At 43.0% G+C, this 16119-nt stretch overlaps 1 protein-coding gene across 1 annotated transcript in view; it reads right to left on the bottom strand.

Moving 5' to 3' along the window:
• CLGN (calmegin) overlaps positions 1-16119 on the bottom strand; it is a 104217-nt gene that overhangs the window by 52620 nt on the left and 35478 nt on the right. Inside the window, exons 5-6 of the mRNA XM_077476937.1 lie at positions 11685-11826; positions 9087-9168 (exon numbers count right to left, since the gene is read on the bottom strand). Coding sequence (XP_077333063.1) covers positions 9087-9168; positions 11685-11826 — 224 coding nt within the window. The remainder of the gene's footprint in view (positions 1-9086; positions 9169-11684; positions 11827-16119) is intronic.

The following is a 16119-nucleotide window of genomic DNA, read 5'->3' on the forward strand; positions in this document are numbered from 1 at the left end:
GTGATCAACCTGTTCCCACCTGGGGTTAAAGCTCAATATCTCAGCCGCTATTATAAAAATAAAAACTATACCATATACATCAATGTGATTGACCTGGAAAAACACCAAGGCAAGCACTAATACCCTTACATAATGCGCTTACTTGAAACAGTTTCTATTAAAAACATATAAAACGTGGATGTCAGCTGTACCAGACAAGCGTCAGGCTGAGAACCCTCGTACGTCGTAGCCTGCGTGTGGAGACCCGGGTCCTTGTCCGCTGCTGTTCACCCTCACTGCTCGCGTGACCACGCCCTGATGGGTTTCGTGATTACGTCTTCAGAGGGAGTCCACATTTTATATGTTTTTAATAGAAACTGTTTCAAGTAAGCGCATTATGTAAGGGGGTAGAAGGGTATTACCATTAATAAACGATACTACGCTATATTAGACCCCTTGCATTTTTTTCATGTCCGCATCTAATGAGTGAGATCCAAACGGAGGACACAGGAATACACAGTGGGACCCTGCACAGCAGAGATAGGCTCTAAAGATATTAATGTCTGGTAAGCGGCCATTTGAGTGGACACACACGGAGGTGAAAATCTGGTGAAGGTGTAGGATTCCACCTTTGTATATCAACACACATGGGAAGACAGACTGTATGATATAAACTATAATCACGCACAAAGAGTGCGAAGGACTCCGTTACAATTTGATGTTGGACTGAATAATACGGGACTGTGTTTCTTATATATATGTTTTTCCTCTTTGTATGTTTGTAAGCTCCTAAAGTTTTGTTAATGATTATTAGGAAAATAATAATGCATTTAATTTAAACGAACTGCACGGCGGAAACAGGAAACTGGTAATTCCACCAGTAAGCAGTACAAGCGCTGTTAGTGCTTGCCTTGGTGTTTTTCCAGGTCAATCACATTGATGTACATGGTATGGTTTCCAGAACACTAGAACACCTGGAACGTATAGGTTGGATTATAAACCTTGAAAAGTCATCCCTACAGCCTGCTACCAGGTTGGAATACCTGGGTATGTTTATCGATACCGCTCAGGGCAAGGTGTTTCTTCCAAGGCCAAAAGCCTTGGCCATCGGGGATCTGGTGCGCCTAATTCTGGGCAGGAGATCTTCCCCCATTCGGTTATGCATGAGACTGTTAGGAAAAATGGTCGCCTCCTTTGAGGCCGTTCCATTTGCCCAGTTCCACTCAAGGCCTCAGCAAAGATGCATCCTTGCGGCCTGGAACAGGAAGCCCCAATCCTTGGATCTTCCTATGCGTCTATCCCCAGGGACACGCAGGAGTCTCGTCTGGTGGTTACAAACCGAGAATTTGCTGAAAGGCAAAACCTTTCTTCCTCTTCCATGGAAGGTTTTTACGACAGATGCCAGCCTGACAGGCTGGGGAGCAATGTTAGAGGAGACGTGCTCGCAGGGGAAATAGTCTGCGATCGAGAAGCTATTGCCCATAAATGTCTTGGAGATCCGGGCAGTTTATATGGCTCTCATAAGCTGGTCTTCCAGACTACGGGGTCTCCCTGTTCGGGTTCAGTCCGACAATGCCACAGCAGTGGCCTATATCAATCACCAGGGCGGTACCAGGAGTCTGGTAGTGCAAAAAGAGGTGAATCGCATACTTGTCTGGGAAGAAAAGCATGTTCCATGCCTTTCTGCAGTCTTCATTCCAGTAGTGGAAAATTGGCAGGCGGATTTTCTGAGCCGCCAGCAGTTGTGCCCAGGAGAATGGGCTCTGCACCCCGACGTGTTTTTGGACATATGTCGCAGGTGGGGTACTCCAGACGTAGATCTGTTTGCGTCCAGGTTCAACAGAAAACTGGACAAATTCGTATCAAGAACAAGAGATACACTTGCTCAGGGGTCAGATGCCCTGACAGTTCCCTGGGATCAGTACAATCTGATTTATGCCTTCCCCCCGTACCCACTTCTGTCGCGGTTCCTGGGAAGAGTCAAGAGGGAAACAAAGTCGGTCCTTTTGGTAGCCCCGGCTTGGCCCAGGCGACCGTGGTACGCAGAGATCATGAAGTTGGCAGTAGGCAGGCCATGGATCCTCCCTCTCTGGCCAGATCTGCTCTCACAGGGTCCAATCTACCATCCTGCTTTACACAGTCTGAATTTGACGACGGTTTGGCTGCTGAGACCCACATTCTGAGAGACCGTGGGCTTTCGGGGCCAGCCCTTTCTACTCTGGTTAATGCCAGAAAGCCGGCCTCCAGGCTTATTTACTACAAAATCTGGAGGGCATATGTTTCCTGGTGTGAACTCAGGGAATGGCATCCTAGAAAGTATGTCATTAGCAGAATCTTGGCCTTTCTCCAGTCAGGCCTAGAAGTGAATTTGGCCGTAAGCACTATCAAGGTGCAGATTTCGGCCTTGTCAGTGTTTTTTCAGAAGCCACTTGCATCGCATTCCCTGGTGCGGGCTTTCATCCAGGGGGCTATGCGGATAAGGCCGCCAGTCAAACCTCCGGTATGCCCATGGGATCTAAATTTGGTTCTCTCGGCTTTGCAGGGGCAATCTTTTGAACCTTTGCATCTGGCTTCATTAGTTCTTTTGACCAAAAAATTGGTTTTCTTGGTAGCCATTTCCACAGCTAGAAGAGTGTCAGAACTAGCAGCTCTCTCCAGCAAAGAGCCGTATCTAATTGTTCATAAGGACCGGGTGGTCATGCGCCCCAACAAGTCCTTTCTACCTAAGGTGGTTTCGGGATTCCATTTGAATCAAGATATAATCCTACCATCCTTTTTTCCGGACCCACAGTCCGCAGAAGAAGAATCTTTGCACACTTTGGATGTGGTTAGGTAAATCAGTATCTATCTTCAAGCAACGGCTCAGATAAGGAAAACTGATTGCTTATTTATTTTGCCGGAAGGCCCTAGGAAGGGCCAGGCGGCATCAAAATCCACTCTCTCAAGGTGGATCAGACAGATTATTTCTCAGGCCTATAGTGTTAGAGGGAAAATCCCTCCTTTTCAAGTGAAAGCGCACTCTACTAGGGCTGTAAGTGCCTCTTGGGCAGTGCATCATCAGACCTCCCTGGCTCAGATCTGTAAGGCTGCAACTTGGTCATCAGTCCACACATTCACCAGATTCTATCAGGTGGATGTCAGAGGGCAAGAGGATATCGCCTTTGGGCGCAGTGTACTGCAGGCTGCAGTTTAGGTCCTACGGCCCATGGCGGTCTATAATTATGATCTGTGTCTCCCTCCCCTCAATCTGAGCATTGCTTTGGGACATCCCACTATGTAATGAGCTCCTGTGTCCCGTGATGTATGATCAAGAAAATAGGATTTTTATATACAGCTTACCTGTAAAATCCTTTTCTTGAGAGTACATCACGGGACACAGGGCTCCCGCCCCTCTTGGGTTTTACGTGGTTTCCTATTGCTTTGCTACAAAACTGAGGTGCCTCCCATATGGGAGGGGTTATATAGGGGAGGAATTCTCCTTAATTGGGGTTAACCAGTGTCCAATCACCAGAGGTGACTATATAACCACTATGTAATGAAGCTCCTGTGTCCCGTGATGTACTCTCAAGAAAAGGATTTTGCAGGTAAGCTGTATATAAAAATCCTATTATTCGTATCCATCATTTCAATGCGAGAAAAACCATACTATTGTCCTGGAAAGGATCATAGATACCCCTAAAATCCCTTTGGTTAAAACTGGTTAATGACTCGATACCTTTATACAAACTCACATTTGAGATACGGAAAAAGACCAAAACCTTTCACAAAATATGGGACAGATGGCTGGACAGCCCTTTAACCCTTACACTAGATAGATACCACCTAAACCATGTACACCCACCTGGTGGCTATGTAACTAGAGAAGTGTATATTGTTTGTTCTTTGTAGCTTTATACTTAATAATTACTAGAACAGCTTGTTTTTGCTGAATGGGATCACCCGGATAAGCATTTCCTCCCTCCAAAGAGATTTTCAGTTCTCTATCCCATGGAGGAGAAATTCACCCAAAAATGGAAAGTACCAGTAGTTGACGCTGCAATTTCCAGTGTGGATAAAAGCCTAACTTGCCCAGTAGACAATGCACACATGCTTAAGGATCCAACAGATAAAAATATTTCAATTCCTGTTAAAATCAGCTTTTTCCTTGGCAGGTGCTGCAATAGGCATCTGTCAATCCCTAAAGGACCAATTTAGACAGGCCCTTAAAGAGGTTCCTGCACAACAAGCCCGGGATTGGCTGAACTACCAAAAGCATTATGCTTTGCCATAGATGCCATTAAAGATCCTATTCACCAGGCGTCCTGCCTTACGCTTATGCTAGTACATATGCATAGAATCCTGTGATTAAAAAATTGGTCAGCCAAAACACCATGTAAAAACCTCCTAACTGGGTTCCCTTTCCATGGGGAGCGGCTATTTGGGGAAGATTTGGACAAATATATTCAAACAATTTCTAGTGGGAAAAGTACTATTTTGCCAGTCAAAAGAAAGTATAAACACGCTTTCTCCTTCACTAGGGGCTTGCGCCTCCAGGCAGTGGTGAAGGCCTCCGCTGTCAGACTCTAGAGGAAAACCTCAAGGTCAGTCCCAGGCTCAAAAGAAGTCCTGGGACCAGAAACCTGCAAAACAGAATCCTAAAGCCTCATCATGAAGAGGCACCCCCCCTCACCGAGGTGGGGGGAAGACTTCTGCAGTTTTCAGAAGTCTGGCAAGAGGAAATTCAGGACAGATGGGTCATCTCCACAGTAAAGCTGGAGTACAAGCTGGAATTTCAGGACTTTCCACTGTCTCGTTTCCTGAGGTCAAGTGTTCCCAAAGATCCAGAGAAAAGACAATCTCTGTTTCAGGCACTAGACCGATAAATATCTCAAGGGGTAATCATACAGATCCCCACAAAAGAGAAAGGTTTGGGGTTTTATTCAAATCTTTTTATGGTACCAAAACCAAATGGAGATGTCAGACCCATTCTAGATCTAAAAAATTGAAATCAGTTCCTGAAGATCTGCTCCTTTCGCATGGAGACGATCAGGTCAGTAGTTTCTATCCTACAGGGAGGAGAACTTCTGACATCTATCAACATCAGGGACACATATCTGCATGTTCCTATATTTCCCGCTTACCAAAGGTTTCTGCGGTTCGAGTTAGAACAGCAGCATTTCCAGTTTGTAGCTCTGCCCTTTGGGCTAGCTACAGCACCCTGGGTGTTTACAAAAGTCATGGCCCCACCTCTAGCCAGGTTAAGGGCACAGGACATAACAGTTTGGCATACCTAGACGATCTATTGCTAATAGACCTGTCGTGGATTATCAACCTAGAGAAATATTTCTTAATACTGCTAAAAAGGCTGGAGTACTTGGGTCTGATCTTAGACACAGCCCAGGAAAAGGTGTTCTTGCATCAGGCAAAGATCAACTCCATAAGAGAGCTGGTGCGGATAGTCAGGTCAAAAGGCAATCCCCCCATTCGACTTTGCATGAGGTTGCTAGGAACCATGGTGGCTTCATTCGAAGCGATTCCCTATGTCCAGTTCCATTCAAGACTGTTGCAAAACAGTATCCTGTCTACTTGGAACAAAACGATTCAAGTTTTAGACTCGCCAATGTGGCTGTCCCCAAAGGTGTCCCAAAGCCTCAGTTGGTGGTTACTAACCCAGAATCTGATGAAATGAAACTCCTTCAGACCAGTTATCTGGAAAGTGGTAACGGCAGATGCCAGCCTTCATGCTGGAGAGCAGTACTAGAAAATACGACTGTCCAGGAACAATGGTCAAGAGCCAAAAGAACCTTGCCCATCAATATCCTAGAGATTTGGGCAGTGCGTTTGGCTCTAAAGGCCTGGACTTCCAGGTTACGGATTGTCCTGTCAGGATCCAATCCGACAATGCCACAGCTGTGGCCTATATCAATCACCAAGGGGGCACCAAGAGTCTCTCAGCGCAGAGAGGGGTGAACCATATTCTAGATCTTCTAGCGTCCAGGTTCAACATGAAGTTAGTCAACTGTGTGGCCAGAGCAAAGGATCCACTCGCATGCGGAACACATGCGTTAGTGACCCTGTGGGATCAGTTTTCACTGATCTATGGATTTCCAACTATTCAGTTGCTGCCTCTACTTCTTTGCAGGATCAAGCTGGAAAGAAAGCCAGTAACTCTGGTAGCACCAGCATGGCCCTGAAGGTCATGGTATGCAGAAATCGTAAAGATGGTAGTGGAGGGTCCATGGTCCCTCCCACTACATCCAGATCTGCTCTCACAGTGATCAATATTCCATCCTACCTTACGGTCTCTAAATTGAACGGCTTGGCTATTGAAAGCCACATTCTGAAGAAACGTGGGCTTTCTGGGTCAGTTATCTCTACCCTGATTAATGCAGGGAAGCCACCTTCCAGAACTATATAATATAGGGTCTGGAGGGCTTATGTTTCCTGGTGTGAATCCAAGGTTTGACACCCTCTGAGATATATCATAGGCAGAATTCTTGCCTTTCTACAATTAGGGGTAGAGATGAAATTGGCTTTGAGTACTATTAAAGCCCAAGTCTCAGCTTTATCGGTCTTATTTCTAAGACCGCTTTCTACACATTCTTTAGTCCGGGGTTTTATGCAAGGGGTGATGCGGCTTAATCCACCAGTCAAACCTCCCTTGAACCCTTGGGACTTGAACTTAGTTTTGTCTGTGTTACAAAAACAACCATTTAAACCAATACAACAAAGTCTGTATTTTTGGTTGCTATATCCTCAGCAAGGAGAGTTTCGGAATTGGCTGCTCTTCCTTGTAAAGAGCCATATTTGATTATTCATGAGGACAGAGTGGTGTTATGCCCTTGTCCAGACTTTTTGCCAAACGTGGTTTCAGGTTTTCACCTGAACCAAGATAATGTCCTTCCCTCGTTTTTTCCAAAACCATGTTCCAGGGAAGAGAAGTCACTACATTGTAGACTTGTGCACAACAGAAAATGTTGTTTAGTTTCGGTTCGTTGTCATTCGTAAAATACATCATTTGGTTCTGTTATATTCGTTATGTTACGTTAATACGTTTTTGGATAATTCGTTATTATTCGTAGAGTGTCGAATTCATTTGTTCGTATTTGTTGAAATTCGCTATTTATGTATGTATAGACATTCTTGATAATGATTTGTAGTTTGGAAAGTCGTTTGTTTATAGAATCTTTTAACACACACAATGACAATGTCTCTTCTCCTCGGCTCAAATACAATACAACCCCCTTCTAACTCAGTTCTCAGGAATGCACTTTGCCAGTAATCCATCCTCCGGCACAAAATTAATTAGCTGATTGGACTATAAGATTTACTTTGAGCTGACCTTTTGTTTCATTAGATCTTTAAAGAATTACCAAATCATGTCGAATTCATTCGTATTCGTTGTTATTCGTTGTTATTCGTTATTTTTTTATTCGGACATTCGTATGCATCCGAATGTCCGAAAGATGCAAAATTCGGCCGAATTTCGATTCGTTACAAAACGAATTGCACAAAATTACTACATTGTCTTGATGTGATGAGAGCAGTGAAAATCTATTTAAAGACAACTTCTCAGATTCGTAAGACTGATGTTTTATTTATTCTGCCAGAGGGTCCTAAGAAAGGACAGACAGTGTCGAAATCCACTGTCGCTAAGTGGATTCAGCAAGTTTAAAATTCAAATTTATAATCTAAGGGGAAAGATTCCCCCCTTTTCAAGTTAAGGGCAGTTAGTGCTTCTTGGGCAGTGCATCACCAGGCCTCCATGGCTCAGATCTGTAAGGCCGCAACTTGGTCTTCAGTGCATACATTCACAAAATGTTATCAGGTGGATGTAAGGAGGTATGGGGATATCGCCTTGGGGCACAGTGTGCTGCAGGCAGCATTAGAGGTCCTCAAGTCTGGGGATACCCTCCGGGTTGTGTCTCCCTCCCCTCAAGTGGCATTGCTATGGGACGTTCCTTTAAATAATTACTTAAGGCCTTGTGTCCCGTGATGTATGATAAAGAAAATAGGATTGTTATAACAGCTTACCTATAAAATCCTTTTCTTGGAGTGCATCATGGGACACAGAGTTCCCTCCCCTCTTTTGGGGATTTAAATATATTGCTTTGTTACAAAAACGGATGTGCTCCTGGAAGGAGGAGGGGTTATATAGGAAGTGAACTTCCTGGATTGGGTATACCAGTGTCCATCACCTGAAGGTGGCCTATAACCCATTAAGTAATTACTTAAGGCTCTATGTCCCATGATGTACTCCAAGAAAAGGATTTTACAGGTAAGCTATTATAAAAATCCTATTCTGTCATGCATTTTTAATCTGTCGCCACCCCACAGCAACAAGTGATACTGTTTTCTATAGGCTAATACAAAAACACCTGACCCTCAAACGCTATAACAAAACACACATAAATGCACAAAAATGTGCAGTTTCAAAGATGAATTCCAGGTATGGATATTTTTATAATTATATTGGTCCACCTTGGACCAGTAGTTTTGGATGAAAAGCATCCACATTTTGAATTGTGAAAGTGTTATCATACTTTGGGAAGCTGGTCTATGCAGTTCAACTTGGATCTGCCCACCTACATTGGAAGCCTGGTAATGCTTTCCTCTCACCCAGAGACACTTAGGGGGCTGATCATAAAGATGGGACAGTAAAGTGGCAGTGGCCGTATGCTGCTAGATTTATTTCATTCAGCTCTCGGATTCCTCTGTCAACAAAAATAAGGTGGATGAATGAATACCCCACCCGCTGGAACATTTTATTCTCCCAGCAGGATCCAGCACTGTCATAACACACTGATCAACAGCTGCTGATCGACAAAAGTTTTCCATCAATTGATCGACTTATGTAGAGTGGGGATTGCCCCTCATCCAGCCCCTGCTGAACCAGCCGATTTTCGATTAGTGTATGACCAGCTGTATTTTGGCAGACTCAGCACAATCATCTACATAAGAGCAGGTGAAAATGAATGGTTACAGAGTGCTGGTTCAACACTATCCCCGAATAGCTGCAATACTTAAAGTATTTTCCATGGCCACCAGTTGTGCAATTACATGATTTCCCTACTTTTAGCTTTACATTTGGAGTAAATAATAAAACAAAATAAGATCAACTCACACACCAGATTCAAACTGCTCGAATGGGAGAGGAGCTTCATATATGCCCCTCCACAATCAATGCTGTCCTGAAAATTCACCTCATACCTGGGTAAAAATAAAATATAAACAGATAACAAGAAATAGCTCTGTCTATGATAATGCACAATATAGTACGACATATAGGATAATGAAAGGTAATGAATACAAGTAATGTGCATTGTGAAGTAACTGACAACTGCTCAAAATTTTAATTTTCGCTGGTAGGTCAGTAGAAGATGAATTCTGATTAGATGGCAAATGGCCTATCATTTAGGAGCTCATTAAAGCAAATGTAAACCCTAGAACAAAACTAATATATTTCTTCTTACCAGTCCCTAGATGTTTTGCATTAGTTTACTTTTTCAAATCAAGCTTTTATTATCCCTTTTTTTTCACCCAGTGACAGTGGCGGCCTGTAATGCCCACTAATCTACATGCAGGGTGCCAAACGCATGGATTCCAATGTTTTTTGTTTTTTTTTTCAAATAGAGCCATAGGCTCTAATAGGCTCCAAAAAAGGGTGGGCTCGGGGGACAGAGCACTGTGCCCCGAACCCACCCAGTTGTGTAACAATAGTGAATACATTTTCTCCAATGTCTTCCTAATTCTCCTCTCAGCCATTAAGGAAGAGGGTCAGGAGACCCCTCACCTGGTTGGCCGAATGGAGAACCAATCCATTTGGCCATCTAGGAGGAGAAGGGAGGAGGAGATGCTGTGATGTGGAAGAAGCTGAGACGCAGGGAAAAACATCGCCTGGAGGAAGAGCTGCCTGATAGATGGGTAAGTGCGGAGCTGGTGATCGACCCGCCCAAAAGACCGGGAGGGGGGGAAGGGATTGGCTGTGGGTGCATTGTTTAAATATACCACCAGCCGCCACTGCCCAGTGCTCTTGCCAGTATTACACTTCCTACCCTAGGGTGATAATGCTCATTTTGATGGAGGAACCCTTGGATAAAGTGTTACGACTACAGAACACTTTCCCCTCTCATCATTTTTATAAAATAGATGTGTCCAGTAATTCACAAACAGAAGTGGGAACAATACTAACTGATAAGAGTGCAGAACAAGCACAGAGCATCTGGCAGGATCAACAGGTTCTATCTGCACTTAGGCGCGTTTCACACTAGTTTGGCTCTGCAGGCCGTGTTTGCGTGGTCACGGCAGCCCATTCATTTACTTGCGTTTCATGCAGGAAAAATGTTCCTGCACCATTTTGAAAACACAGCGTCCGGGAAATCGGATGGTACTTTTGCACCATGCATTTTTAGATGTGTAGAGGATGCCATTAAGAATGAATGGCAGCCCTGCGTTTTTTTAAAGTGCGTCAACCAGGGCTTATAGATGAAAAGTAGCAAAACAGTTTCAACCGTATATTTAACTGATCAAAAGGGAACAAAGAAGAGTTCATTGTTTGGGGATTGCAAACATTAAACCGGGCAGTCCACTTTTTTTTTAAATAACTGTACCTAGGCACAGGCTTTTATTAATTATATAGCGCAGAAAGCAATGATGTGCATTAACCTCCCATTAACCTCCCAAAGCCAAATATACTGTAAAGTTATAGAAGTTAAGCAGTTTTCATTGTAGTTAAAGGTTAATATGGGGATTTATCAAAACTGCAGCAAACAGAATTTGGGGCAGATGTGCAAGACAACCAATCAGCTTCTATCTAACTTTAGTCTCCTCAATGTACTTTGCACATAGCCTAACTTATAGCATAACTTAAAAGAGATTTTTTTTTCAGAATTATACTTACCTAGATGGATGCAGCATCAGTCCAATGCTGCATCTGTCCCCTGGCACCTCTAACACTGAGAACCGAGCGATCAGACACTGCCAATCGCTCAGTTCTCACAGCTCCGTGAGCAGAGAGCTGGTGACTGTCAGTCACCAGCTCTCTGCTCTGCCTCCCAACGCTCACTAGATCGCTGGGCTGTGGAAGGGGCGGGAGAGACTGGCTCAGGCTCGCTGAGACGCTGAAACACTGAGCAGAGTGCCAGTCCAGGCTTTTGGGTGGATCCTGACTCCATGGTCGCGACCTTTACAGAGCCTGGACTGGCTCTGTAATGTCAGCGGACAGCGGGCTTCTGCTGAAAACAGGTCACAGGAGTGCAGAACAAACTGCACTCCAGTAATCTACAGGAGAAGTACAGCCAAACAAGCTTTGGCTGTACTTTTCCTTTAATGTGAACAATGGGGTCCTGAGGGATCTAACAGTATAAGTATATATTATCTTATTTTAATATATTTTAACAAATATATGAAAGCCATATTATATAAAACTATATTAAAAGCTACAAATTACAGTGTTCTTATTATTACTTCCATAAAAGGGAAAAAGGTTTACTGGGAATAATTATGCTTAGATTAAAAATAGATCTATACACAAAAGTAAAAACAAAATGTTAAAAAAGGGAGAAGACTTGGTTCTCTTGGTCTTTTTCTGCCTACACTTTTCTGTTTTTTATAGCTTGGTGGGGTACGTTATGGCACAATTTTCAGCAAACAAACATTGTGATGCAAACAGTAAAAAAGATACACATGGGAAATTACTACACAGAGGAAAGAGAGAGGACACTTACTGGACAATCAGAGGTTTGTCTTCGAAGGTGAAAGGTTTATAGAGCTTGGATGAAATGGCATGGTGTCTGGCTGTGGACTTTAGGACAAGGCCTAAATCTCCAGATAGCTTGTTTTCTTTTAGCTCTTCCACTTTCCACTCACCTAAATAAAGAAAAATGACTAGCATAGATTAAAATAACTAGAATTGTAAATGTTCTGTTTTGTCCTGGATGCACAACAGGAAATAAGAAGTCTTACTAAAGCGAGTAGAAATACCACTTGAAGCTTTCACCTTCTATAAAGAAAAAATATTCCCAGTGCTTCTTTGTCTTAATTACAATGATCACCAGGATAAATAGAGAGCCTGTGTTTCTATTAGGAAGATTTACCCTCTCTATTTGTCCTGTTTACTGCTATACTATACTATGGGACAGGAAGTGAAGGGGAATCTCCCCAATGGGACACAAAGTGACAGAGGTTATAACCCTTCCTTACTCTATCCAAAATCTTGCACATGCGCAGTGTGGATAGCTGGCTGAAATTCCTAAGGAAGTCACAATAGGCTCCCATATCCAATATGGTGGCTCTGGAGACCCTAAGCCCTTGTACACACGGTTGGACATTCCGACAACAAAATCCGTCTGATTTTTTCAGACGGATTTTGTCCGAAACTGGTGTCAACAAAGTTGTCGGAAAATCCGATCGTTCGGAACGTGATGACGTTCGTTCATTGCGACAGGACTATGTTGCGGCTAGTAGCCAATAGCTTTGGTCTCGTAATTTGATCTGTCCGATCGGAATTCTCTACAAACAATCGAACAAAGTCCGATCAGATCATGTTGTCGGAAAATTTTATATCCAGCTCTCAAACTTTGTTGGTCGGACATTCCGACGGAAAAAGTCTGATGTAGCCCACATACGGCCGGATTATCCGACAACATGGTCCGATCGGACCTTTTCCATCGGAATTTCCGACCGCGTGCCCAGGGGCTAAGTCCTTGTACACACGGTCGGACATTTTGACAACCAAATCCGTTGGATTTTGTCCGACTGATTTTTTATCGGAAACTGTTGCATACACACGGTCGGACAAAGTTGTCGGAAAATCCGATCGTTCAGAACGTGATGACGTAATTTCATTACGATGGGACTATGTTCAGGCTAGTAGCCAATAGCTTTGGTCTAGGAATTTGATCTGAGCATGCGTGGCACTTTGTCCGATCGGAATTCTCTATACACAATTGGATCAAATTTTATAGCCCAGCTGGAAAACTTGGTCCGTCGGATACTCCGACAGAAACAGTCCGATGGAGCCCACACACGGTCGGATTATCCGATAACACGGTCCTATCGGACATTGTCCATCGGAATATCCGACCGTGTGTACAAGGGCTAAGAAGAACCGGCTGTGGGAAGAAAGCACTGGACCCCTAGGCACTGGTAAGGACCTCTTTTTTTTTTTAAAGTAGCAGCTATTTGTAGCTGCTTCAGGGTTTACTTCCTCTTTAATATATATATATATATATATATATATATATATATATACTTTTAGGGGGGTTTGTCTATTAAAAGACCAAAACTGTTAAATACTATTTAATGCCATTTAGATTAGATTTATGATGTAAAATACACATTTAAAATGATGAGCCTACGTACCTTGGTTTGATACAGCTTACCTCAGGTCAGTGTCTGTTATGTACCAGCTATGTAGAATTCCAGGTATGGATATTTCTATATACCAGTAGTTGCATTGGTCCAGCTCAGACCAATGTAACTATGTATATTCCATACCTGGTTGATACCTCTAGAACAGTGTTGCCAACCAACCAGATTGAAATTTACTGACACGACAGCTTCCAGGGGCACACATCATGCAGGTATGGCACACACATAGGTACATTGTTCCAAGCTGGATCAAAGTAACTATGTAGAACATATCCATATCTGGAATTCTTTAAAGTAGATTTTTACTGGATTCAAGTTGTTGTAAAAGCAAGACTTGAGTAAAGCAGTGTACAGGCTATTATCTTCTTCTAAATATACTGCACCTTTATGTGAAACAAACTCTCCTTGCGGTACAGTACATATGTGACTAGTTAGTGACAGACACCTTCATGTTTGGCGATGTGCTTTTTATACTGTATATGTATATCTGCCATCTGGCATTTATCTAACCCTAGGGCAGTGATGGCGAATCTTGGCACCCTAGATGTTTTGGAACTACATTTCAGCAAATTTACACTGTTATACAAGCTATACACTCACTACTTTACATTGTGACAAAGTATAATTTCTTCAGAGTGTATAATGAAAATTATTTCAATACAGCACAAGAGTAGAATGCATTGTTAGCATGTGTTACCATGACAGGATTTGTTTTGCTGTGTTGCTATAGTAAGATATAGCCGTAGTTATGCAGCAAGACATTCTTTAGAGGGGTTATAGTAGCAGCCTGGTAATATAGCAGGATGTGCAAGTGTTTTACTACATTAAACATATATGCATCCATTATAACCATAACATTGTCATTATATTATTTCAACAGCAAGATGTTCCTGAGAAAAGAAAAACTTTGCAGAAACACATTTGCAAAAAAAGAAATTGCGGTATAGGTTTCTCCATCTGCATCCCTCCTCTTGTTCTCAGTGTAAAGCTCATCATACACGTTACTATATAATCTCCTACAGATCTATCAATAACTATGCAGTGCAAGAGCCTACGTGACTGGATACAGATTTATTGCATAGTTTTTATATGTCCTAATATCATAGCTCCTAACTGTCCCTGATTTGGAAAAAAGTCTCTCTTTCTTCCTCATTTGTCCCTTATTTTGGCCTGATCAATATAGTTGTATAAATCTTTCAAAAAGTGTTTCCAAGTACTAAACCTTTCATCCAATTTCTAAATTGCTGCATTTGTAAATTTAAAAAACCAGTATAAAGGTAGTAGTCAGGGGATGTTTCCTATGCCTACATACTTTAGGTGTCCCTCGTTGGGGGCTTATGCAATATTACATAATTTTGGTGAATTTAAAGTTGATTGTATAAATATTGTATGGTTGGATTGTATTTGTACAGTGGACTATAACCTTCAAATGAAAGCCTACTTCCCTTTCCACTGGTAGACTTTCTACATTTATCTGTTTCCTTTGTACAGAGAAAATATACACTCATACTCCAGTCCCCTGGCGCCAAAAGCCTCTCTACACTGTTATTACAGCCTCATGCACATTAAGGCCTCACGTACACTGCTGCTGGTAAACGGATGTTCAGAGGCAGTTGGCTGCTTTTTTCAGCTGCCCCTGAACTCATCCAATGTTATCTTATGTGCACATGTACACAGGTTCGTTTAATGTAGTTTTTAGGCTTTTTGGTTGAGTTTAGAGGCCTTTTTTTGGAAAGCAAAGAAATTAGTTCAGATGCTGAGTTTAGAGGCATTTCAAGTGCCAAGCGCTTCTAAACACGGCCAAAAGCTTGCGTTTAGCCGCGTTTCGTTTACAGATGTAGCACTGACCCCCGAAGGAGCTACTGATGTTATTGGGCTTACCATTACCTTCTTGACCTCGTGTGTGTCTAGGGGTTTCCTGAGGTTGATGGCCCAAAGAATTGTAGAGACTGACACTGGATCCACTTTTGGGATTTTTATTTGCAAAAAGGAGTAGACAAAACACAGTCTCTCAATAAGGGTTTCAGGTAGAAAGTTCAGGTACTCTTGGAACTTATTCAAAGTAGGAAGTCTCTCACTATAACAATCCAGAGAAAAGCCATTCACAACTGGATCCTCACCGCTATCGGATAGACCTCCTCTCACTAGGCCTAGCAGCCGATAGAGTGTTCAGATAAAGCGAAGCCTCTGCCACAGACTTGCATATGGAACGTTTGAAAAAAAGTCTCTGCCACAGACTTGTTGTAGAACACTTGTAGTAAAGTCTCTGCCACAGACTTGTTGTAGAACACTTGTAGTAAATTCTCTGCCACAGACTTGTTGTAAAACACTTGTAGTAACTGAAGGATATAGACAAAACTTAGAGAACCCTCATACGGTACCAGTATCTTGCAGCCGACCCGGCGATAAAGTACGAGTGTAAATTCACTTGTGGTCTTTCAACTAAGCCTCCAGGCTCTTTCTGAGAAGCCAGCCTCCAGCGTGGCCTTCCCCCGAAGAGTCCTCCCCAGGTTGCTTCCTCAGCTGCTGGGCCTCTCCACAGATGAGACGGCACTGAACCACCTCCGAATCCTCCCTCCAGTTACTCTGCCTCGGGCTTGCCAGCCCCGAGACTCGGAATTGATACGCCCACTGGGTTGGTTCTGAGAAAGAATGGCACTCAATGCACCCAGCTGAACTGCGTTCTCACACCTGCCAGAGATGACAGCGCCACCTATGCCCAAGCAGAACACAGTGCAATCCAGCTAGACTGGTACTGAAACCATAATTTGGTATAATTAAACCCAAAAC

This window comes from Lithobates pipiens, unplaced genomic scaffold (genome assembly GCF_037356315.1).
Source record: "Lithobates pipiens isolate NorthernLeopardFrog02 unplaced genomic scaffold, aLitPip1_a1.2 Scaffold_13, whole genome shotgun sequence".
Taxonomy (NCBI): domain Eukaryota; kingdom Metazoa; phylum Chordata; class Amphibia; order Anura; family Ranidae; genus Lithobates; species Lithobates pipiens.